The sequence below is a fragment of the Ctenopharyngodon idella genome, chromosome 3 (genome assembly GCF_019924925.1).
Source record: "Ctenopharyngodon idella isolate HZGC_01 chromosome 3, HZGC01, whole genome shotgun sequence".
Taxonomy (NCBI): domain Eukaryota; kingdom Metazoa; phylum Chordata; class Actinopteri; order Cypriniformes; family Xenocyprididae; genus Ctenopharyngodon; species Ctenopharyngodon idella.
Window position 1 is genome coordinate 5,840,428 of NC_067222.1, and position 26,137 is coordinate 5,866,564.

Sequence of the window (26,137 nt, forward strand, 5' to 3'; positions counted from 1 at the left end):
GGTCATAAATGGAGACAAAGAAAAAGTTTGCCCGCCAAAATCGCACCCTCATCATTGGCTGATGTACCCAAGGAGGCGTTCTGGTCTGTTGTCCTTAAAACACAATGACACGCGTCTCTCGATTGTCTCTCGATTGTCCCTCGCCTTTTCACGCACGTCTCTCCCGGACGTCTCGGCGACCGCGCTTCCATCACGCGGACTCTTTTTCTTTATTTTCCGGTTATCTTACTCTTAAGTTAAACCCTTGTTTGAAAACCCGCCGAAGAACACCTTCTCGGAAAAGGACCAATCGCTTCAGCCGCACGCACCGAAACTCCTGCAGAAACACGAAACGACCACAGCACCTGAACCTATGCAAGTATAGAACCATTCTTTCCAAAGCGTTTTAAGCTCGATGTGTAAGCTTAGTTTCCTTGCTGGCTCTCAAAGGTTTTAACTGTTCGTAAGTTGCCATTCCTATGATCACCTCTGTTTTCTTGACTTTACTTTCGCTTTCTATATATGTGTATTGTTTGTGTATGTTTAGTATTATAATCTCTGTATCTGTAGTTTCATATATTAAATACATTATATTCATGCTCGATTGTTTTCTTTTTGCTCATTCAACAAACCCAGGTCACTTTAACGTTTCGATCCAGTATCCTTGCTTTACGCATTGATGCTAGAATAGGAAGTCTTTCTCGTGGCCAGAGAAAAACCTTCCTTTTATAATCGGCTATGAAGAGCTAACGGTTTGCTGGACAAACTAATAGTTTCTCTAAATTATTATCAAACCATAACTAATCATATATGTAATTGATTATAATTCGTTGTAATTAATTCACAATATATGTATAATTCCCTCTCGGGTCGGTATATGTATTATAATTAATCATAAAGCTTTATGATTTATTATATTCATATATTTCACCCATAAATTAATTAAATACCTGTACAGTTTCGCTACAATCAGCATTAAAGACTTAAAATCATTTTAGCTCAAAACTCATTTTCAGACAGCAGCGAGTGTTTGAAATAACTTCTGTTTGTGTTCCGATGTGGATTCTGATTGGCGTATAAGGCAGAAATATTGTGATTCAAAAGACTATGCGCGCTATTACCATCGTAAACATGGTAAATACGACCGCTTGAAGAAATCAGACAAATCAAATACGTAGGCTATCACAATCGTGTATTTATTTTATCTGTCAGTATGTCTCATCTCTTACTGGACTGTAAATATTTAGCTCCGCATGTCATAAAATTAAAGCAACTCCGGTTTTTCGGGAGCGTCATCTGTTTCTCAGAATGAAAATATAACTGAGAGGGACTGTCACTGGAGAGAGTGCTAAAGCTCCTCAGGTTGTATTTTTGGTGGAAAATTTGTAGAAATTATCATTCTTTCTAAATGTGATGTAAACATACTGTCCTGTGACTACAAATAAACAAAAACAGATGCGACTGAATGACCAGGGACAGTTGTAACAGGGGACGGTTGTAACACCTTGAATTCCTCCAATCAGAAACAACCTAGAGTGATGACACTCACTGTGCACATGCTCAGTTAGTTTCCCTCCATTTTTGCCATAAAGGGAGCCACATTTGAATCTTCCTGACGGAGTTATCTACAAAAGATTGTTTTTGAGGTAAAAAAAATTACTTTTCTTTCTGATGTACTTTTTTGGATGCTGTTATAGGATCAAATGTCTATGAATTCAAACATGTATTATTAGAATCCCTGTTTTGTAAGCTAAAAATAGAAATGGCTAACAAGTGTCAAACTAGCAGTCAAGCTAGCTCACATGAGATGAAAACATGGTTGGTGATACTGGGACGGTTGTAACGCCCCGTTACAACTGTCCCAGTATCACCAACCAAGTTTCATTTATATTTTAAAAACTAATCAAGCTAAAAAAAACAAAAAGCATAGTTTCTCTTTAATGTGCAAATTAAAAGTAAAATGTGCAATGTGCATTGCAAATTAAATGTAAAATGTCATCAAATCACATTTTAAGGTATTTATCTTTTTTTATGTAAAGATAGTCAGTGTGATAGACAGCACGCCAAATATCAGAAAGAGGAAGACAGACAGGGGCGTCCCATTTTCTGTGCTGGAAAGGGCTTCCGATGAAATCAGACAGGGAAAGTCAGTCAGGGGAGTGGCCAAATCATATGGCATTTGCCATGTGACTCTGCACCGATTCCACAAGAAGAGGAGCCAGGGATCAAAGACACTTTCCAGAGTTGGATACTGGACTCCAAAAAGGGTTTTCACACTAGAGCAGGAACTCCTCTTAAGAGACTACCTGATGCAGGCAGCTGATTTGTATTATGGATTGAGCCCAAAGGAGGTAGGCTATATATGTGTTAAGATAGAGTAGGCTATGCTATGTAGGCCTACATTTGTTGTGTATTAAACTAATTAACAATTTATATAATTTAGGTCCGGAAGTTTGCCTATGATTTGGCAAAGACCTACAGTTGCAGGTACCCCGAAACCTGGGCAGAGAACGGGATGGCTGGAGCCGACTGGTTCACAACATTCTTGAAGAGGCACCCCACTCTCTCCATAAGAAGCCCTCAGGCTACAAGCCTCTCATGGGCTACGAGTTTTAATGAAACAAATGTCAATAAGTTTTTTGACAACTTGTTTTCTGTCCTGGACAAACACAGATTTGCTGCACAGGATATCTGGAACATGGATGAAACAGGTGTAGTGGAAATTATCTATATCTCCCTCAGAAACACCTTCCAGAGGCTCACAGCCTTACAAAATAAAAGCATTACAGAATAAAAGCACTAAATAACATAATATTTTTCTATACAGGAATCACCACAGTGCAAAATCCTGAAAAAATTGTGGCTAGAAAGGGAGTCAAGCAAGTAGGTGCAGTCACCTCTGCAGAACGGGGGGCACTAATTACACTTGCCTGTGCAGTGAATGCCTTGAGGAATTGCATCCCACCAATGTTCATCTTCCCCCGGAAAAAAATCCATCCTTCCTTTACCAGCAATGGCCCTCCTGGCTGTATCGGTACAGCAAATGGGTCTGGGTGGATGCAAGGGGAGGACTTTTTGGTCTTCCTCAAGCACTTCCAGACTCACACCAAGTCCTCACTGGAGTCAAAAGTGCTGCTAATTCTGGACAACCATACCTCCCACCTTTCTGTGGAGGGGATTGATTTTTGCAAGAGCCATGGCATCGTCCTCCTCTCATTCCCCCCACACTGTTCCCATAAGCTGCAGCCCTTGGATCGCAGTGTATATGGGCCACTGAAGAGGCTGGTATACAACTGCTGTGACAGCTGGATGAAAACTCATCCAGGAGCCACAATGACCATTTACGATCTGCCAGGCATTGTGAAGAGTGCCCTTCCCCGTGCTGCATCACCGGCAAATATTCAGGCAGGGTTTGCATGCACTGGAATTTGGCCTTTTAATAGGAATATTTTCACTGACAGTGACTTTGCACCATCCCTAGTCACAGACCGGCCAATGCCAGCAGTGACACCAGAGGTTCCATCTTCCTCTACAACTCCATCACCCAATGTGGCAATGGTGGCATCCTCCATGCCACTTAGAGCATCATCCCCTGTCACACCATGTGTGGTTTCCAAGCCTGAGCCTGAGCCATCATCCTCTGCTATGGACACAACGTTTTCACCCGTGTCCATCCGTCCACACCCAAAAGCTGGCCCAAGAAAGCAGACGACAAAGGGCAGGAAAAGAAGGGAAACCGCTGTCCTTACAGATACTCCTGTGAAAAAACAACTGGAGGCCGAGAAAAGCAGGTCTGCAGCTAAAAGAAAAATGAATTTCAGCAACAACAAAAAATCCAGACCGAAGAAGCAGAAAATTCAGGACTCATCTGATGATGAAAATGAATCCTGCATTGTGTGCTTGGAAAGCTTCTCCAGGTCAAGGGAGGTTTGGCTCCAGTGCTGGTCCTGTAAAGCCTGGGCACACAAGGACTGCACAGACGGAAGGGATTTTTACACTTGCCACAACTGTGACTCAGACTAGGCCTACCGAGCCCCCCACCCCCTCTCTCTCTGTTGTTGAGAATGTTTGAGTTCATGTTTAAACTTTTTTGAGGTGTTCTACCCAATAAATAATTTTCTTGCATTATAATTTGACAGTTTCATCCTCTTTTTTGTCATTCGTGTGAAAAAAAAGGTAATCATTACTTAAAAACATGAAATGAATAGTCACAATAACATGACTGATAAATAATATTTTCTATTTTGAGTATATGATTGATTCATTATGTATATTTTAGACATGTTACAACCGTCCCTGTCATGCGTTACAACCGTCCCTGTACACTGGGACGGTTGTAACAGTGGAGAGACTGTATTAAAATCAATTTTGCAACCTGTACATATTTCATAAAACCATTTAAATACATTGTTTCAGCAGTTGACAGATTGAAGTTTATAATATAACAAATTGGTTATTCCAGTACAAATGGTTTTTGATGTATTGCTAAAAATTGCAAAAAGTGTTACAACTGTCCCTGGTCTCCCCTACGTGTGTCCTCCTTCTTTTGTGAAATAATGGTAAATACCACTTTATTTCTGTGACTAATGTTTAAAGGGTGAAATTTAAATACTATTAATTATGACAAAAATAGTCTGTAATTTGGCCTTTATTACTCATTTAATACATATCTTCACTAAAAAAAATAAATAAATAAATAAAATGAGATATTAATCTACATTTCTGACAAAATACCATGGTTACAGTTAGTGTTCCCACAGTAAATCCATGATAAATGTTGTTGAATTGTTGAACAGTAGCTGTTCTAACTTGATCGGCTCAATGTTTCTCCTGATTTGCACGTGTTGTTGATTAAGTCAGCGCTGTTTCAACTGGCTTTAAACTCAATTATATCAAATAACAGACAGATTTGCAGCTTGTACCGGAGACCTCTACACCGAACTCAAACAAAACTTCTCACTGGTGGTTTAGTGGTCGGTCCTGTGATCGAGACAAGTAAACACATTCATGAGCTCCTGAGTCGCGCGCTGCACAGTGCGCAAAAGTAGTGCTGTTTCGTTTCGCGTTGTTTCCCTGGCCTAAAATCTAGTACTGCCACCTTGTGTTGACATTGTGAAACTGCACGATTTGTAAATTATGCATGGCGGGCCACATATAATATATTTTAATAAACAAGCTGCGGGCCGTTTGAAATTCATTCCCGGGCCGTAGTTTGGACACCCTTGCTCTAAGGCAACTGTACAGACCCAAAATACTAACATTTCTTGGTTATATTTTTTACTTTAGTTTTTTTTTTTTTTACTACCCTACAAAGCTAAAAAATTAGCTTTTCCCTACTTATTTCAATACAGAAAACTATTTTGTCAGCCACATATGGTAAACATGAGCTATCATTTCTTTTTTCAATCTATCTGAAATACAATTACACCTATGTTGTTTTTCTTGAAATTTTGTGACTTTTTCTCATTTAGGGTCATGAACATGCATGCAAAGTTTCAACACGCTGATGTGTTGTGAAATGTGCATATAGATGTGCAAAATAAAAAGTTGTTTTACCTTTTAACTGTATAGACTTGAAACGGACTTTTCCAACTTAAATTGTTACAAATCTTGAATACTTCACTTAAGTTTGGTATATTTTTAAAGGGAACACTTCACAGATTATTGTACAAGTAAAGACAGTTGTAAAAGTAAAGTTTTAAAAAAAGTTATAGAAGTTTATGTTTATGAAAAATAAAAAAAATAATATATATATATATATATATATATATATATATATATATATATATATATATATATATTACACAAAATATATTTTACAAAACATGTTCAAATCTAAAACTTAAAGAAAATCAAAACTAAATATCTTAACACGTTCTGTGCCAAATTTTAGGTTGATATCTTCTAAAAAAAGAATTTTCAGTAAGAATTTTTGTGTACAGTACCAACATTTTTCATTAGATGACATCCATGCTCCACTGGTGACCATATAAGGACTCTACGATTTCCATATATGGTTTGAGTGATCTGAACCATATATGAACACTTCAGATGCAAAAGCCTCTAAGTGCCGTCTGAAATTTTCTTCTAAAATGAGCATTTTTATCAAGCTCGTATGTTTAGGTTCAGTAATTTCACTTTAATGGCAATTAATAGGTCCTTTTCATTGCCATTAAAGTGAAATAACTGAACATAAACATACAAGCTTGATAAAAATGCTCATTTTATAAGAAAATTTCAGATGGCACTTAGAGGCTTTTGCATCTGAAGTCTTCATATTTCCATACTTTTCAAAATATTTATGAAGTAGACTTCCTATTCAGAAGTAATTTGGGTAGTAATATTAATATTTTATTTGAATTCAACCCCTAAAACACATACAAAACATACGGAAAGAATCAGAGCATGTGCTATAGTTTGGCACAACATCACAAATGAAGAATCTATCACTATTTATCTATTGCTCAGTCATTTCTTTTGAAAACTAGTCACCAAATATGAAAACTAGAGTCTGAAAGCTTTCAAATGCTATGTAGTTTGTCAAGATTACTTTAGGTTTAGACAAAGATATTGTTGTTATAGGTGTATAATGGCAAGTGTCCCACGGATTTGGGGAGGGGCAGTCTTAAAAAAAGTGGTTAAAAACATTTTTATAAATCATAAATTCAGATATTTATTCTTTGAAATGTGTAAAGCGTATTGATATTAAAAGTAAATTATTTGTACCTGATTGTATGTTTTTTTTCCTTTCATAGTGTGATTTTTGGGAAACTGTATTAAATCCAATTACCAAATCCAATCTGTATTAAATCCAATCCGACCCGGACCAGAAATCCATACCAGACCTGTAACCAGAATTCGAACAGTGCATGATGGTTAAAGGGATAGTTTACCCAAAAATTTACTCGCCCCCATATTGTTTCAAACCTGTATGACTTTAAAATAATGTATCTTCTGCAGATTATTATTTTTATGGTAACACTTTCTATGAAGCCTGTATTTATAATGCAAGTGTATTCTTAATGCATTATAATACATGCATAATGCCTTACAAACAACATTATAATATGTTGTAGGCCTATCATCTTATAAATAATCATAACAACAGTTACAATGCATTATGATATTTAGTGGTTATAATGTTTAATTGTACAATGCATTATAACACCAGATGAAGCCTGCATTTATAATTCATCATAAGGGTATTCTTAATGCATTATAATACATGCATAATTCCTTATAAAGAACCTTATAATGTGTTGTATCATCTCATGAATAATCGTAACAGTAATAAATACCTATCTGTAATTTTACTATTAACTATTATAACTATTAAGAGTATGATGATTTATGACAACACACAATGAATGAACATAACAATGAACAACACACAATGAACATAATTGTATTCACTTAAGTTATAATCGATTATTCTATATATCCCATAGTTTCATATCTTTTACTTTCCCATCTCATATCTTGACATTGTTTACTGAAGATCTGCACAGTATCATACTACATCTTATGAGTGGTGTTTGTGGTAAAGTGACAAAAGCAAAGTCTTATTTTAAACATCTAAAGCACTACAATATGGTCATAATATTTATAAGTGGTCTTTGTCTGCTTTAGGTAATGTAACAAAAGCTAAGTCTTCTTTTAAACAACCATAAGATGATATGAAGTGTTTATATTTCCCTAAAAAATGTGTGGAAAATTACTGTTGTTACAATTATTCATGAGATGATACAGCACACTATAAGGTTGTTTATAAGGCATTATGCATGTATTATAATGCATTAAGAATACCCTTATAATGCTTTATAAACACAGGCTTCATCGAAAGTGTTACCATTTTTATTTTAAAAGAGTTCTTATTTTATATTATTTTGTTGTTGTTGATGATGTTTATTTTTATTTTATTTTTCATTTTATTTTTGTCTTTTATCTTTTAAATCATACAGGTTTGAAACAACATGAAGTTGAGTAAATGATGACAGAATTTACATTTTTTGGCTGGGCTAACCCTTTAACTATATTTTGGGGATAAAATTGCACTCAGAAGTGAGCACACCCTTTAAAAGATTATTTTTTTTAATTAATATGGTAATGCAAACCATTTCAAGATATGCAAAAATAAATATTGGAAGAACTGGGTTTAACAATTTGTTTGGATTAGACTTATACTAAATAACTATATATGCTGTAGAGACAGGAAATGTTCTTTACTTGTTTCACTCACACAAAACACTTCCTCAAAAGTGCACACGGCATACTTTAAAAAATGGGAATTTAATTTAAAAAGTCATTAAAAAATAATCATTACCTATAGTTATAGTAGTACGGCAGTCACAAATATTGCATTAAATGTAATACTTCCAGACAACATGCAGCTATGAAAAAATATTCTTATGTATTTTTATTTAGTCTTCTCTTTATGTAGCTTTAGATAAAAATGTCTGCAAAATGCATAAATGTTAATGAAAATAATTAATATTCTGCAGGCCCCGTGACAAAATATTTCTATTAATGTGAAGGAACAAGAACCGGATCTGTTTATATAAAACTAGTTCTATTTAAATAAAATGAAAGTTCAATAGAGAAAGCACTGGTTTGGGAGTCGGCCATTTCTCTACAAAACGTAATTATCACTTTAAGTAGGTACAAACACACACACACACACACACACACACACACGCACACACATAATAAAATAATGTTACATTTATTTACAAAGTAATGGTCAAACCTGAGTATGGTAGTCTTCCTTCTCTGTATCATCAGTTCGGTTATGATCTGTAAACAAATGTTTCCTGTCAAACGTGTCTACTTATGGAAAATCACCTAACATGCCAGTAAGAGAAAGTGAAAGTGTTTTACTGTGTTATTTATGGTAATGTCTTTTGAGCTTATTTGAGCTTTTGTGGTTTTGAACTTTGTGGTATTTGCAATCGATTGATAAGATTGATAATACTGGTAGAAACTTGAGTCAAAATCTAGAAGGAACAAACCTTGCACAAATGCTGAAAAGAATATTTGAAGAATTTATAATACCTTCAGCACACCCTATAAAAGATTAATGGGTTTGAAATGAATATGGTAACAACCATTTTGAGAAATGCAAAAATAAATATTTTAAGAACTGAAATTCTTAAAATATTTTTGTTTGGATTAGACTCGTACTAAATAACTTTATACGCACAAAACACTTCCTCAAAAGTGCACAAGAGGAATTCCATTTAAACATTTTATTCAAAAACAATCACTATAGTTATAGTATTAAAGAGAGAAATACCACAAAGTTGAAAAAGTACAAAAGCTCACAATAAAACACTTTCACTTTCTCTTACTGGCATGTTAGGTGATTTTCCATTTTCCTATAAGTAGACACACGTTTGACCGGAAACTTTCGTTTTCAGATCATAACTGAACTGATGATACAGAGAAGGAAGACTACCATGCTCAGGTTTGACTTCATTACTTTCTAAATAAATGTAACATTATTTTATTATGTGTGTATGTGTGTGTGTGTGTGTGTGTGTGTGTGTGTGTGTGTTTGTACCTACTTAAAGTGATAATTACGTTTTGTTTCTCTTTCTGCATGTGTGTCTTACAGAGTCCGTCTTCTTTAATTCTACTGTACTGTAGGTTGAGAACACTCCGTATACTTCATCGTACAGATAATGCGTCTTACCTAAGACACAGCCTTTGTAATAAGACACAGCTATAGTTTAGTGCACTGTGCACTGGAACAGCCTTAGAAATGGCCGACTCCCAAACCAGTGCTTTCTCTATTGAACTTTCATTTTATTTAAATAGAACTAGTTTTATATAAACAGATCCGGTTCTTGTTCCTTCACATTAATAGAAATATTTTGTCACGGGGCCTGCCGAATATTAATTATTTTCATTAACATTTATGCATTTTGCAGACATTTTTACCTAAAGCTACTTAAAGAGAAGACTAAATAAAAATACATAAGAATATATTTTCATAGCTGCATGTTGTCTGGAAGTATATTTTGTTTTGGGGCCTACTGAATATTATTTACTTTCACCAGGGCCCCCCCAAGAACAGCACATGAAACGACAGCTTGATTTTTACAGCGCACATTCTATCAGTTACATTTCTGGTGCCTTTTTCCCAATACTGTACTACTCTACGCACATTCACATCACATGCTAATGCAGCGGATGAGTTACACTCACAGGATACTACACTTTTTCACAATCACAAAAGCTCATAATTTGCATGTGCTTTAAAGCTTTATATGCACAAAACACAAGGGGAATTCCATTTAAACATTTCATTTAAAAACAATCATTACCTATAGTTATAGTATTAAAGAGAGAAATACCACAAAGTTGAAAAAGCACAAAAGCTCACAATAAAACACTTTCACTTTCTCTTACTGTCCATTTTCCTGTAAGTAGACACACCTCTGACAGGAAACTTTCGATTTCAGACTATAACCGAATTGATGATACAGAGAAGGAAGACTACCATACTCAGGTTTGACTTCATTCCTTTCTAAATAAATGTAACATTATTTTATTATGTGTGTGTGTGTGCATGTGTATGCCCATGTACATACTTAAAGAGATAGTACACTAAAGTCATACACCAAACCTGTACGACTTTAAAATAATCTATCTTCTGCATATTTTTTTTATTATTATTTTTAAAAGAGTTTTTATTTTATATTATTTTGCTGTGGTTGTTGTTGTTTTTGTCTTTTATCTTTTAAAACATATGGGTTTGAAACAACATGAAGTTGAGTAAATGATGACAGAATTTACTTTTTTTTTTTTTTGAGTATAAAATTTCACTTAAGTGAGCACACCCCTTTAAAAGATTAATTTTGGAATTAATATGGTAACACAAAACATTTCAAGATATGCAAAAAATAAATATTGCAAGAACTGGGTTTAACAATTTGTTTGTTTGTTATTTTCAGTTACATGTGATCCTTTGTTCAGTTTTCCCACCACTCTTTAGTTTTCATGATAACAGATATGGTTAGTTTTTAGTTCAGCTGTGTGTCATTCATTTTCCTTGCTATTTAAGTCGCTTTGTTTGCACTTCTCATTTGTCTGGTCACGTTAATGCTAGGGTTGTGTTTGTTCGACAGCTTTTTGTTTGCTTGTGTGGATTATTAAAGCCTTTTTGAACCTGCAGGAACCTTCATCTTCCTGTTCTTCCTACTACCCAGTGTGACAGATGACCAGACCAAAACGTAACTATATTGTTTATTGCATCCATTAACCTTGGCCCTATGTGGGGCAACAAACTTCTAGATCAGGGGTACTCAACAGGCAGCCCATGGGCAGCATCCAGCCATGCGTCATGCTAAATGAAAGTATTTTTATTATAATTTGCATTCAAAATGACCGTTAATATTACTTCAGTTTGACAGCAGCTTCCTGATGCTGGAAAATTATTTACATTATAATTACCCAACTATATTTTATTTTATTTATTTTTTTTATTTCCCATTTATTCAACCAGATAAAACTTTCTGAGATTAAAAATATCTTTTACAAAAGTGACCTGGCCAAGATGAGCAGCACAGCATTCTTAAAAAAATACACAGTAAAGTGTTTGCACATCATCAGTACAAATCAAAAACATTTACAAATCATTTCTTCCTTTAACAGCACGCTAATAAAAGATTTGAAAGTGTTCATCGACACTGGGGTCTGTAATTTCAAGTCATTTTGTAAAAAGTTCCAATCATTGGGTGCCGCGTACCGAAAGGCTTGTTTTCAAAATTCAGTTCGTAGAAATAGAACTGAAAGGATGTACAAATCTTGTGAACGCAAAGAATAAGCTCCAAAAGATTTATGTTGGGTAAGGGAGCAAAGATATGGAGGCAACTGGCCCAAGATAGATTTATAAATAAACAGGTACCAGTGCTTACGTCTGAGTGTTGATAATGACGACCAACCGACTTTGTTAGTCGCCATTATCAACACGCAGACTTAAGCACTGGTACCTGTTTATTTATAAATCCATCTAATTGTGAGAGAAAGCATATATGAAGAGTTTGGTTCCAAAACGCTATAAATCCATTTTGATTAATTTGAGTAAAAATGTGTTCCCATTCAGTCAGTCATGTTCGACGTTACGTCGATACTGATGTAATGGGGTCTCGCTTGGGAGCCCAATCACCTCCAAGGGTACAAAACGAGCCAATGGGAATTGGCCAGTGAGATTTACATGCCGGACCACACCCCCGGCATCCGGGTATAAATAGGACCGGCCTACTCACTTCCATTCATACTTTTGCTTCGGAGCCGAGTGGTTGTACAGTGATCGCTCTTCCAATTCACCTCTACTGAGAGTAAATTTCAGCAGTTTTAATTGCTATCAGGAGAACACTACAAAAACAGCAATTTTAATTTTGCTTGTAGCTCGTAGAGGGATCTCTCTGCAGGTGTGATGGCGTATTCCAGCGGTGTTTGCATCCAGCTTGCTGTTTACACAGGGCAGCATTCACCCGTGGGTGCTTCAGCTATGAGTATTTCCCTAAAAGAGCAAGCACGGCAGTGGGTGTCTTTTTAAAAATGCCTCTCTGTCTGTGCATTCCTGGATGCGGTCGTTTCCTGGTTTCATCTGACGGCCACGATGGCTGTGTCACATGCCTAGCATGTGAATATAGAGTTCGTGGGTGATTCATGTTCTTGAAGGAACATAATCACGTCCACACGCAGGTCGTGACTCCATTCTCGTAAATGTTTGAGTCCCCTTTGTTGTTGCCCAGCCGCCGCTTGTGTATAAAAGCACAGCCGCGGGTCTGTTCAACACTTTGGGAGACAGAGAGTTATAGTGAGAGCCTTCCGCCAGGAAAACCCCCGCGGATCTCCCGCTCCTCAGCGCGTCATGTGCCGGTGAGCTGCCTGCTGACAGCGCGTGTTTGGTGCTCTGGATGAGGATCAGATTTCGATTGCTGCATCGGTGAGAGGGCCGTCGTTCTCTGGAGAGGAAGATGAAGCTGAGCTTCCCACTTCAGCGGTGTTTGCTCGTGCTGAATCGGATTCAGAGTTGACAGCCATACTTTCCCGGGCCGCCGCACGCTCAGACTCGTTCTGAACGATTGTGGCTGGATGATTGGTTCAGGGCTCGGAGCGTGACGCAAAAGATCGCCTCGCCCCGTCCCCATGCCTTTCTTCCCGGAAGTGCATGAAGAGCTTTGGCAATATGGAGGCACATTAGTGTCAAAATCTGTTCAAAGTTTTTTCTCTCTCACTACCCTCGTCTCTGGGGCAGTCAAGGGGTTCATGGGGGTTCCTCAGGTGGACTGTGCAACTGCGGTGCATTTATGCCCGCAGAGTGCTGCCACCTGGTGTAATCACCTATGTCTCCCATCCAGTGCCTGTGAGGTGATGGCAGCTCTAGCTGTTAAGCCTCACAGTGCTGCTGGTCAGACCACCTCCTTCTTGTGTGCTATGGTCATCCTGCTGGCCAAGGCAACGCACAAAGGTAGTTCTGAGCTGGGGTTGATGCAGGAACCGCGCATGTTGACTGACCTTGCCCTCTGGGTGAGAGAAGTCGCAGCACGGGCCCTCGGCCAGACGATGTCCACCTTGGTGGTCCAGGAACGCCATCTCTGGCTAAACCTTGCTGAGACGCGAGATGTCAACAAAGTGCGCTTTCTTGATGCTCCCGTCTCACAAGGTGATCTCTTAGGCGACACTGGCGGGGATTGCACAGCAGTTCCCGACAGTGCAGAAGCAGACTGTAGTCCAGTCTGCTTCTCGCCAAGAACATCCCCCTGCAAGCAGTGCTCTGCCATGAGGCCAAGCCATCTGCAGGAAGGTGATGCAGCCCGTCCCCAGGTCACCGCTAAACCTAATGGTTAGCGAGGCGGCCCTGGGATGGACGACCCGGAGTTTCAGGGAACGGCTTTTTCTCAGGAGCTGGTGTACACACCACTCCTTCCCCCGGAGGAGGGCCGGGTGGAGAATTTTTCTACTGTTCTGCCATTGGCTCAATGGCCAGTGGTCCCAAATTCTCAAGAAAAAGCAGTTTCCTGACTCTCTTGTCATACAGGGTGTGCGTGGGCAGTAAGCGACGCTCTGCTTCCTCCTTCCCAGCCCGTTTTTTTGCCACAGGCAGGGAGTGTGCATTAGAGGATGCGCTGCTTCCTCATGCCTCCCTAGCCAGTCTTTCATGGGACCCATAAATCCGGGTGCACCACACTCACTGCCTCTACTTCGGGATGCTGTGCTTCCCGGGTTAGGCCCAAGCACCCTCGCTGCCCCCCCACGGGTACGTCTGTTGTCCCTTTGGTGCCACTCGTACAGACCTTGGGAGCCTCACTAGAGCTTCCCAGACTGTCCCGCTGGCCCATTCAGGCAGTCAGACTCAGCTGCGCGATTCAGTTCGCCGGGCGGTCCCCCAGGTTCAGCTGTGTCTTGCTTGCCTCATGGCAGACAAGCACACCCCTGTCCTGTGAGTGGAAATTGCGTTCCTGCTGGCGAAGGGAAAGGCTTTATTGCGTCCTCCAGCCAAGATGAAGGTTGCAAGCATCCTTCATCGTACCCAACATAACGGTGGTTTATGGCCGGACTTGGATTTGCGTGTCTTGAATCGGGCCCCTTACAGGCTTCTGTTCAAGTTGCTCACGCAAGAATGCATCCTCGTGTGCGTTCACCCCATGATTGGTTTGCAGCAATTGACCTGAAGGACACGTACTCTCGTTTCACCTCGACAGACCGTTTTGAGCTCTGCTTCGAGGGTCGAGCATACCAGTGCTAGGTCCTCCCCATTAGGCTGTCCCTGCCTACTCGTGTCTTCCAAAGCCGCGGAGGCTGCACCTACCCCACACAGGGAGGTGGGCATTCGCATCTTGAACGTCTTGAGGACTGACCCATTCTGGCTCACTCTCGAGATCAGTCATGCATACACAGGGACCTGGTGCTCAGGCACCACAGCCATCTGGGGTTTCGGGTCAACTGGGAAAAGGGGTGCCACTTCTTTCTCAGTGTGGAGATGGACTCGGTCAGTGCATCTCACCAGTGAGCACGCACAGTCGGTGCTGAACTGCCTGAATACGTTCTCGCAGAAAACAGCGGTTCCACTGAAGTGATTCAGAGGCTCCTGGGGCATATGGCATCCGCAGCTGCGGTCACGCCGCTCGGATTGCTGCATATGACACCGCTTCAGCACTGGCTACATGACGAAGTCCCAAGGTGGGCATGGCGTCAGGGCATGCTCTGTGTGATCATTACACCGAGTTGTTGCCGTACATTCAGCCCGTGGTCTGACCTTGCTTTTCTACGGGCTGGAGTGCCCCTAGTACAAGTGTCCAGGCATGTTGTTGTCACAACAGATGCCTCCATCACCAGCTGGGGTGCCGTATGCAGTGGTGCCGCATGTCAACGGCCTCAAGTTGCTAGCAGTACTCCTTGCCCTGCGCCGGTTTCGACTGCTGCTGCATGGCAAGCATGTACTGGTCCGGACGGACAACACATCGACCGTGGCCAGGGTGGTCTACGCTCCTGTCGTATGTTGCAACTCGCCCGCCATCTCCTCTGGAGTCAGCGCTGACTCAGGTCGCTGCGCGCCATTTATATCCCGGGTGAGCTCAATCGTGTGGCCAACGCGCTCTCATGACAGCTTATGTTCCTGGAGGAATGAAGACTCCACCCCAGGTGGTCCAGCTGATTTGGAGCCGATTCGGGGACGCACAGGTAGTCCTGTTCGCTTCCCACAAATCTGCTCACCGCCAGTTGTTACTCCCTGTCCGAGGGGACCCTTGGCACGGATACACTGGCACACAGCTGGCCCCGTGGCCTACGCAAATATGCGTTTCCCCCAGTGAGCCTTCTCGCACAGACACTGTGCGAGGTCAGGGAGGACGAGGAGCAGGTCTTGCTAGTTGCGCCGTACTGGCCCAACCGGACCTGGAAACAGTCGAGCTGAAACATCTGTCATTGAAGACAGTGCTCCTGACCGTGCTCGCGTCCTTGAGAGTGTCGGGGACCTGCAAGCATTTTCGGTCAGTGAATCGTACCTAGAATTTGAGCCGGCTTCCTCTCACGTTATCTTGAGTCCCTGGCTTGGATATGTGCCCAAAGTTCCCACCACTCCCTTTCGGGACCAGGTGGTGAACTTGCAAGCACTGCCCCTGGAGGAGGCAGACCCAGCCCTAGCATTGCTGTATCCCGTTTCGCACCCTGCACATTTACGTAGACCACACGCAGAGCTTCAGAAGCTCTGAGCAGCTCTTTGTTTGCTTTGGAGGTCAGCAGAAGGGAAAGGCTGTCTCCAAACAGAGGTTGGCTCACTGGATAGTGGATGCCATCGCTTTGGCATACCAGTCCCAAGGCGAGCCATGCCCCCTCGGGTTGCGAGCTCACTCCACTCAGGGTGTTGCCTGCTCCTGGGCGTTGGCGCACGGCGCCTCTGTGGCAGACATCTGCAGAGTTGCAGGCTGGGCGACACCGAACACATTCACGAGATTTTATAATCTCCGAGTGGACCCGGTGTCCACCCGTGTGCTGTCTACACGTAGATTGCATGTGCAGTTTCCCTCGGATGAGGGAATGCGAGCACTTTTTCTGCTCCTCAGTTCAGTTCCCCACATGGTGAACCCTGTGGAGTTCCTCCTGCATCCTGCGGCAGCCAGATGCGGCGGAGGCGTCCGGCGCCAGGTCCAGTACACGTGTGCATGCCCTTGTACTCGTGTGTCAGCCCTTGTACTGGGCTGGATGCCCATATGATGTGATTCCTCTCGGGTAATCCCATATTTGTCTGTCCACGGTACGGTTTCCCTGATGGTAAACGTGTGTCTTTCCCTGGGCGGTTCTGCTCTGCCCTGTCTCTGAGTGCTAGAGTTCTCGACCTACGTCAGAGATCTTCTATATGCGTTACTGCCCCTCGGGTCAGTCCATATGGGTCTTCCACACGTTACCTCCCTTTGGGCAGGGTGTGGTCTCCGTAGCTTTCCCCTCCTCGGGGAACGCTTTCCCGGTGTTTTGGTCATGACTGAAAAATGTGGGAATCGAGTCCCGAAGCACTTTTTTTCGCCGGGGGTAAGGAGCAGCAGCTTCGACCATCCCCTGAGTATCGCCCGGTCCGCTCCATCCCACTGGTATGGATGACTTCTTCGGGCTTACTCTGGATGCTGGAAGGTTACGACTCTGTGGTAGCATTTTCATTGGGCACGCTACGGCCCTGAAGAAGGGAACAGAGACGTTACGTCCCCTTGCCATAGCCCTGAGTCACTGCTGAATGGCCGGGTGCCCTGGCTTGGCTCCTCAGCAAAATATGAATGGAAGTGAGTAGGCCGGTCCTATTTATACCCGTATGCCGGAGGTGTGGTCCAGCATGTAAATCTCACTGACCAATTCCCATTGGCTCGTTTTGTACCCTTGGAGGTGATTGTGCTCCCAAGCGAGACCCCATTATGTCAGTATCGACGTAACATCTCCGTTCCCATTAAAAAGGCCACTTAAATCCTCTGTGTCTCATCCAGGATGCAGGTACCATATGTTGCCCATTCCCTGAGAAAGCAGGCCCTTCCTTTGGGGAATCTGCCAGGGAGGGGCTGTCATGAGGATCATAAGTTCTAGGAACTGGGTCTGGGTGGGCCAGTAAGCCACAACCATCAAGACCTGTTCCTCATCCTCCCTGACCTTGCACAGTGTCTGTGTGAGCAGACTAACGGTGGGAAATGCATACTTTCATAGGCCCCAGGGCTGGCTGTGTGCCAGTGCAAACCTTGACATCATGTCAGCTGGAGGGACTGCGATCTCGGCACACAGGACAGAAACAATCTTGTCTGCCTTTGAGGTAATCCTGATGCTGCTGAACCTGGGGGGATGCTGGGTAAACTAAATCGCATAGCCAAGTCTGATTGTTTAAATGACCCAGCAAAAATGGACTGGTAAGCGCTAGCCAGGCTTCCAGACACCATCCAGTGGGGACCAGAGGGACAACAGACTTGTCCGCAGAAGGGCAGCGCTGTGGAGCACAGGGGTCTGCATTGAAAGGCACAGCGTCCTTGTGTGGGGGCCATGAGGGTGTTGGCACACTTACCTGGCTCCACGGTTTCCATGAGGGAGAAGCTGGAGACACGTGAGAAGGCGTTGCATCCTCAAACTCCTGCCTTTTGGCAAAAAAAGAGGGGTATGAAAAAGGCAAGGCATTGTGTCGCTCACTGTCAACCCACACCTCTTGTAACCCAGAGACTGAGGAAACAGCTCTTTTGCTGAGAATTTGGGTACCGCAGGCTGTGACACCAGGTGCAGAACAGAAATATTTTTGAAAAACAAAAGATTCTCCACCTGGCCCCCCACCAGGGAAAGGAGCTCACCATCTCACGAAGATCAGCTCCCTCCATCTCTGGCACTGAGATGGGCGGTGTCGCTTTCCTGCGGGAAGCTCAACATTGCTGCCTGGGTGAAGGCTGCTGCTGTGGCCGCGACAGAGCTGATGTGGAGGCCGCAGGGGGATGTGCTCAGCAACAAGCAAAATATATTGCTAATATACTAGTAATAAGAGTTATATAAGTATATTTTCCCAACTGTGGTACTTAAGTACACTTAATATAAATGCAGTAATTAGCACTAACACTTAAATTGATTTTAAGTGTAGTCAGATAAAGTAAACAAAATACACATAAGTGTTTTATAAGTGCATTACGTAAAAGTGTGCTATGAACATTTTACTTAACAATTTAGTAGATTTTTATATACATTGTCAAGTTCTATTTTAATGGATTTTCATGAAAAATAAACAATGCAGATTAAATGTGTACAGATTAAATCAGACTACATGACTTGCTATGGCTATGTCTTGAAGTCGTTGTGGTGTTCACACTACAAAACACTACATAAATGATCTGCAACAGGAGGTTACACACTACATGAGCTGACGACAACTGTCACCCAACGACTTTGAAAATGGACGTTGGGAAAAATTAGATTAATTTTGAATTAAATTGAATTAAAATTAAAATAACCCTTTCACACGTAGGTTTTGTCAGCACCCTACCTCCTGTAGTTTGTCTCCATGCCTCTAGAGGTCCCCTGTGTTCCCCTCTGCCTTAGTTCTTCCTCGTGTGACCTTGTTAGCATTATCCAGGTCACCTGTGCCTTGTTTCTCCTAGGGTATTTTAGTTGTATTTTTCCCTTTGTTCCTCACTTGGATTTTTTAGGATGTACTCACACTAGGCGCTCTGATCCGTGCCCGAGCGCGTTTGACCCTCAAAGCCCGATTCGTTTGACAAGTGTGAGTGCTCCATTCCATGCCCTGGCGCGGTTCGTTTAGCCGGCCCTGGCCTGCTTGGAAGAGGTGGGCCAGAGCACGGTTGGGTTGGGCTCGAGCGCGGTTCGCATGCAGTGTGAGCGCAAACCGTGCCTGAGCACGGAACAGCTACTACTTTTGTGTGCGCTACTGTCATCATTACGACGGCAAACATCTTTATTACTTCTCTGATAGTACACTTATCAATTCATGTAATTAATTTGAGTGTATTTGAGTTTATAATGGGTCTGATTCTCACCTTATTGATGAACAGAAATTGTAGTTTGCGAGTAAAGCTTTAAATTCCACCATTAACGTCAGCTGCTGTAATAATCCTCTGATACGTGCAAGAGAAAATCACTGCGTGGCATAAATGATAAATATATTAGGCAGTATCTGTGCATTTCTTCCTGTTTTCTTCCATTCAAAAAGTTGCATCGTATATAATGTAAGCGTGCTTCGACCTGGAACGTTAAGTGCAGTGTGAGTGCAGGCCACCGGGGGAGTGGGGAGGGGGGACAATCGCGCTCGGGCTCGGTTCAAGGCAACCGTGCCTAGTGTGAGTACACCCTTAGTCTTGGCTGTGTGCTTCCTGCATTGTTTTTCCAAGTCCTTCCAAGCTAACTCAAGTAAGATGTTCTTAGTTATTTGATTGTTAATGTTCTCTAGTTTTGTTTTCTCTCCTCCTGGAGTTTTTATTTTCCCGTGTGGTTTTTCCATTATCTCTTATGTTATTAATAGTGATGGGAAACCAAGGCTTTCTGAAGTGTTTGAAGCTTTCATCAAATTGTGCCGAAAAACGGTTCATTACTCGAAGCTTTTAACACAGTGCGCATCTGGTGGTCAGACTTGTTTTCTGCACCATATCTAAATCATCGCGGAGCAGATAACGGTTTGAAAAAGCATGTGACCAAAGCTTCGGAAGTCCGTGACATACGGTATCACTCTTGTCTTGAATCAGTTCTATCTAATCTGATGTAATCTCATCTAAATTAATTTGTGACAATGAGACCGCCACTCACATCATGTGTAACCTGGTCAACAGATTCACATATTGATCAATAATATAAAATATACAATGATGTGATCATAACTGACGTGAGTAGTTAAAAAAGTATTTTGTGTGAGCTGTTTAACCCTTATGTTCTGTTCAGGGTCTTTGAGACCCCAGCAATAAAACAAGATTAAATGCATTTTCCTTTATGCATCAGGTGAAGCGCCAATTTTTTCAAACCAGCTGTCTCGATGTTTGAAGCTTCAAACATCATCAATCACGTGGTATTGTAATTTCGATACAAGCATCAGTACAGTGTGTGATACAATAGTGCTTTGAAAACTGTGTCGGAGCATCGGAGCCCCGGTATCAACCGTCCCATCAGTAGTTATTAATTTTTTTTTTTTAAATCTACATTGCCTGGAGTACTGCCTTGAGTGTTTCATTTGGGTCCAACATTACTACCTCTGTGGCCTAGTGGCAGATCTCTCTAACTACCATGCCAGAGACCTGAGTTCTAGCCTGACATGTGACAAGTTTAAAATATTCTGGCTGACCTCCCAGAGTTATTTTAGAACGTTTCCCTTTATTGTTTCCAAGACGACGCGTCATGCTTGTCACGTTACACACCATGGCCAGCCACACTATTATTGACAGATGTATCGATTTTCTCACCGTGTCATTATCTATCTGATATTCCGATTATCAAATATGTGCAAGTGAGTGTTTTGTCATTTAAAAACCTATATAATGACCTTGATCTTAATATACATAGAGTGAATTCATCCATTTGTCCTGAAATGTATGTGACCGGTGAACTGGGAGAACAATAGAGTGAGTGAGCTTTATAGTTACTTACACAATGTGTATCTGATATGAATAAACATAGGCAAATATTTGAATGGATTGTTATTGCTGCTTCCATAGACATCAGTGTATATTTCACTGGCTGTTCGTCGCAACACGTGACACCCCAAGAATTCGAGTCGAGCCTTTGAAAATATTTAACGGCTCTGGTCGAGTTTGCTGACAGCTCCAGATATATAGCATGCGTCAGCAAGGTGTCGGCGACGCGTCAACGAGCCTCTTTGATGCGTCGTTGAGTAGTTCACACATAAAGATCAGTGAGCGCCAATCACTCGCTAATTTGCCCCCGATCACAGCCCGACCTGTCAGCGAGCTCGTTAACTTGCAAATCAGGCTCAAATCAGGCTTAAAATCCTGTAGTGTAACTTGCCATTAGTCCTGGCTTTGTTTGAGTCTCTTGTTTCTCGTTCCTTTTCTGGATATTCCCTGTTGAGGCAGTTTTGGGCTACCTGTTGGACTCTTGTCAGAGGACTGGTTTGCCCATTGCCGTCTCTGCGCTACCAAGAAATACCCTTGCTATCTTTCCTGCTGCTATTTTTCTTAATAAACTGATATTTGCTGCGTTTGCAATTGAATCCTCCTTATTTCACGTTGCAGTACTGTTTAAAGACACAATTAACATGCAGTTACGTATATCATATAAAGGGAATATTAACATAGTCACAATACATTTGGAATTAATTATTTAATGTATAAAAGTATGTGGGCAATACATTATAAATACATTTTGTATATATTTATCATATATTCTTATTTTTTAAAAATAATTCATAAGTGTATTTTCAGTGTTTGATAAGTATATTTAAAAGTGTAAGATGGTTTCAAGTGTACTACATGTGGCAACTAAATTTTTTTTTTTTTTTAAATACAGAGATAGTTTGTTAAAAGCACATTGTAGATCATATTCATTGTGCCTCAAACACAGTTAAGCTCACTTAGATGTTCTTAAAAACCCCCTGTGGTGAAAATTAGGTTTTTAATGTTTATATGTCTATGTAGTGATTTTAATATGCTTTAAGACAAACCATGTGCAAATTCATAAGTCAGCACCATTGCTGAGTATTTTATGTTTGAAACTGCAGTAAACCAAAAACCTGCGGTTTGAAATTGTGGGTGTTTGTGACGTCACAGACTACATTGTAACCAATCACAACAAACGTGCTGGCAGGCTTTAGCATATCATTAACTATGACTGCTCTGAAGCAGGAAAGTCTCGAGAGAAGCCAGGTTATCCCGATAAATTTTCTGTTGATATGAAAAATTGTGTAGATTTATCAATATAGCGAGTCTATTACGATGTTATGATGAACTATATGCCTTTCTCCACTGACGTTCTGAGTTGTTCAAAGCATTTGTAAGGATACTGATTGTTAGAAGGCAGCTGTCTGACTCTGAGATGAAGAACAGGAACGGTGTGTGTAACATTAGCAACACATTATTAGCTGTTTGATAACGTAGTCAAGCAAAAGGCTAATTATATTAATTCATATTAATTAATGACAGAACCGTCGCAAGGGCTGTGCCAAGTGTATGAGCGCATATGGGCTCGCACTAAGTTAAGTGACAGCTGACTTGAAGTTGGCTAAAGTCAATAAAGTTAATGTTTTTGTCCTTCGAAATATTTTAATACTATAAAACATAGCCAAAACAATCTTGCTCTGAGCGTGCGTGTGTGATCGTGATTCATGTGCATATTCAGTCAGTGTGGAATTGCACGCCAAGTTTTGAGAGAGCTATTCAGTGAATTTCAGTCCATTATAAATTCTGATTTTGGCCACCTCTAGAATGGATCAAACCATAGATATTAGCCTACCTGATAAGTTCAAGTAAATATCCTGGAAATCCGCACTCATTTAAGGATGTGCATTTATTTCATGTATAGAGAAGGCGGCGCCTGCAGGATTTTCATTTTTTTTAATCTGAAAACTCCTAAAAGCAACGAAATTGTCAAACATCAATTTAGCACATGTTCACAGAGAAAAACGTCTGCTTGTTCTCTCGATACTGTCTGTTTTACTGAGAAATCACTTCAGGTGATTCAGTGAGAGAGCAGTCCAAATGTTTTGCAAAGGCGTTTTACCAATTCATAATTTAAAACACAAATTACACGTCAGAAAATATTCAGTTCAGTTGCAGAGCTTTTAAACTGAATATACGAAATGAAGCAAGCTTTTTTCTTAAATATCCAACACAAACAAATTGCTTGTCAGTTGTCACTACAGCAACAGTAGACTCTCCGAGCTGCTGTGAGTGAGTGGAGGCGGGGCTAATTTGCATATTCATTGATCCGTGTATATTAAATGAGGCAAGGGTGTAGAGTTACATTCAAGCTATTTTAAGGCATGAAGAAATTTTTTTCACTTGAATTTTTTTTTTTTAGAATATGTCATTTTGGTGATCAAAGATGCGTTTTAAGGGAAAAAATAATTTACTACAGGGGGACTTTAAGATTATCTGAAGAAGTACTAAAGAAGATTTTTTAGTATATCAAGTACAAACTTAGTGCATGAAAATAGAGCACTTTAAGTTGTAAGGAACCCCGCATCGGCCAAAAAACGGAATCCGACGGCCTGGGCGAAGGTTAACGCGTGTATGTCTTTTCAGAGCATCTGTGAAGTTCACTTAATTTCACTCGTTTAATCTGACTCCAGTTTTAAATGATTATTACTCTTAGGTTTTGTTCCCAATTGGAAATTAATCATTTGTTATGTATTAATTTCGATTTTTGATTATTCTGGGTATCTCATATTTTCAATTATTCGTTCATTACGGACCCATATCACTTAGAAAAGTCACTTTGGCCGGTGAGTGCCTTTCACGATCACAAACTCGCCAGTTCTGATCTTAGTCAGAGGGTGCAGAGTTTACTAATGCATTTGAGTCGAACCGCCACATGCTTGTTCATACAAAAACACAGTTTTCTTAGTTACGATACTGCAACTTGCTAAGCCAGTTGATAGATACAAATCAAAAAGTCCCATGATGTTCTAACATGCTCCTTTCATAGGCCTTTAGTTTGAATCTATCCTGACGCAGATTTGCGGAAATATGGACTCCAATAATCTACTGGTCATAATGATTTCAGAAGAATCCAGAGTAAATCAAATATAACATTTTATTTGTCAAGTAAAAATGTATCATGTCAATTTCATAGTTGGACAATTAGAAGCCAATTCAGAAATAATAAATGCATAACATCAATTGAAATGCACATGCACTCAGTGGTGGATTAGTGTTTGAAGACACTTGTCCATCACTGTGTGGGGGTCTCTGGCTACAGAAAATCCCCCCCATGACTGCTTTGCACTTTACCTTATATACAGACCAGAACAAAAGGGTTGTAAATATTTATTACACCAACACCTGTTTTGGGGGAGAGGAGTGGGTTTTTCAACACCCAAAAGGAGAACAGAATTATCCTTAGTTTTCAATCTTTTTCATAATACCAGTGACTGCTGTGAAATTGAGACCGTTTTACCAATCACACCGAGACATTTAAAATGATACCAAACATGCAAGGAAAAAACAATAGATACACCAGATACATTATACTTCTCGGAGAACTTTCAGTGGCTTGTGTCAGGGGGAAAGGAAGGAGGAGGGCTGTGTTGGGGGGAGGGCTATTGCATCCTGTAGATGTGTGAGGGCAAGGCGTTGTCCTACGCTATTTCTTTGAGATCTTCTCTCCAGATGAGTTTTATTGCTTTATTGCAGGGTGCTTGATCTCAGTTTTTGTCTTAGCAGGAAAATCAAGTCTTACAAAGTACATTATGGAAGTGTACTAAGTGTACTGAAATAAAGTGTATTTTAGTGCACTTATTTTTCACCTGGGTTTGACTGAATCAATTCCGTTGTAAAAATCATTAATTATTAACTTGGGGGCCGCTTACATGACACCTTTTTAACTGAAAACAGAAGACTTTTAATGCATTCATTTACGTGTTTAGTCTATAGGTAGGCTATGTGTGTTTGAATGTGTATAAGATAATGTGTTTTGTGTTTGCCAGGTTAAAGAGATGTGTTTTTAGTCTAGATTTAAACTGAGTGTGTCTGCTTTCCGAACAATGCTAGAAAGAATGTTCCAATGTTTAGGTGCTAAAAGGAAAAGGATCTACCGTCAGCAGTAAATTTTGATATTTTAGGTATTATCAATTGGCCAGAATTTTGAGATCGCAATAGACCTTAAGGTGTTAAGAGCTTGCTCAAGTACTGGGGAGCTAAACCATTTAGTGCTTTGTAAGTAATTAGCAAGATTTTAAAATTTATACAATGTTTAATAGGGAGCCAATGCAGTGTTGACAGAACTGGGCTAATGTGGTCATACTTTCTGGTTTTAGTAAGAACTCTAGCTGCTGCATTTTGGACCAGCTGGGTCAATGTCCTTATTAAGCATACAGGGCAACCATCGAGTAGAGCATTACAATAATCTACCCTTGAGGTCATGAAAGCATGAACTAACTGTTCCGCATTTGTCATTGAGAGCATATGTCATAATTTAGATGTATTTTTTAGATGGAAGAATGTGGTTTTACAGATGCTAGAAACATGGCTTTCAAATGAAGGATTGGTATCAAAGAGCATACCGAGGTTCCTAACTGATGACGAAGACTTAACAGAGCAGCGATCAAGTGTAAGACAGTATTCTAGGTTATTACGTGCAGAGGTTTTTGGTCCAATAATTAGAATCTCTGTTTTTTTCGGAATTAAGTAGTAGGAAATTGCTAGTCATCCAATTTTTTTATATCAGCTATGCATTCTGTTAATTTTGTGTATTGGTAAGATTTGTCAGGGTGCGAAGAAATATAGAGCTGAGTATCATCAGCGTAACAGTAAAAACTAACGTCATGCTTCCTTATGATATCTCCCAAGGGAGATATGTACAAGGGAAGCATGTACAGAGTGAAAAGCAACGGTCCTAGTACTGAGCCTTACGGTACTCCATACTGAACTTGTGATCGATATGACATCTCTTCCTTTACTACTACAAACTGATAACCATCAGATAAGTATGATTTGAACCATGACAATGCAATTCCACTAATGCC

The 26,137-nt window shown here is 40.7% G+C and overlaps 3 protein-coding genes across 6 annotated transcripts in view; 2 read left to right on the forward strand and 1 right to left on the reverse strand.

Annotated features, from left to right (window-relative positions):
* LOC127508639 (interferon-induced very large GTPase 1-like) overlaps positions 1 to 8,779 on the reverse strand; it is a 70,491-nt gene extending 61,712 nt beyond the window's left edge. For both annotated transcript variants that reach the window (XM_051886763.1, XM_051886765.1), the window contains exons 1-2: positions 8,726 to 8,779; positions 6,706 to 6,824 (exon numbers count right to left, since the gene is read on the reverse strand). The gene's annotated coding sequence lies outside the window, so the exon portion shown is untranslated. The remainder of the gene's footprint in view (positions 1 to 6,705; positions 6,825 to 8,725) is intronic.
* LOC127508640 (interferon-induced very large GTPase 1-like) overlaps positions 1 to 26,137 on the forward strand; it is a 97,705-nt gene that overhangs the window by 44,424 nt on the left and 27,144 nt on the right. The window contains exons 1-4 of one of the 3 annotated variants that reach the window (XM_051886769.1): positions 9,375 to 9,442; positions 9,593 to 9,620; positions 10,443 to 10,489; positions 11,156 to 11,213. The exons of 1 other annotated variant lie outside the window; for it this stretch is intronic. The gene's annotated coding sequence lies outside the window, so the exon portion shown is untranslated. Of the gene's footprint in view, positions 1 to 9,365; positions 9,443 to 9,592; positions 9,621 to 10,442; positions 10,490 to 11,155; positions 11,214 to 26,137 lie in introns of those variants that run through there. One more of the 3 variants, XM_051886768.1, reaches the window with a different exon arrangement.
* LOC127508653 (uncharacterized) lies at positions 1,904 to 5,669 on the forward strand. The gene is made up of 2 exons (XM_051886790.1): positions 1,904 to 2,690; positions 2,807 to 5,669. The coding sequence occupies exons 1-2, from the start codon at positions 2,495 to 2,497 to the stop codon at positions 4,000 to 4,002; spliced, it is 1,392 nt and encodes a 463-aa protein (XP_051742750.1). The 5' UTR covers positions 1,904 to 2,494; the 3' UTR covers positions 4,003 to 5,669.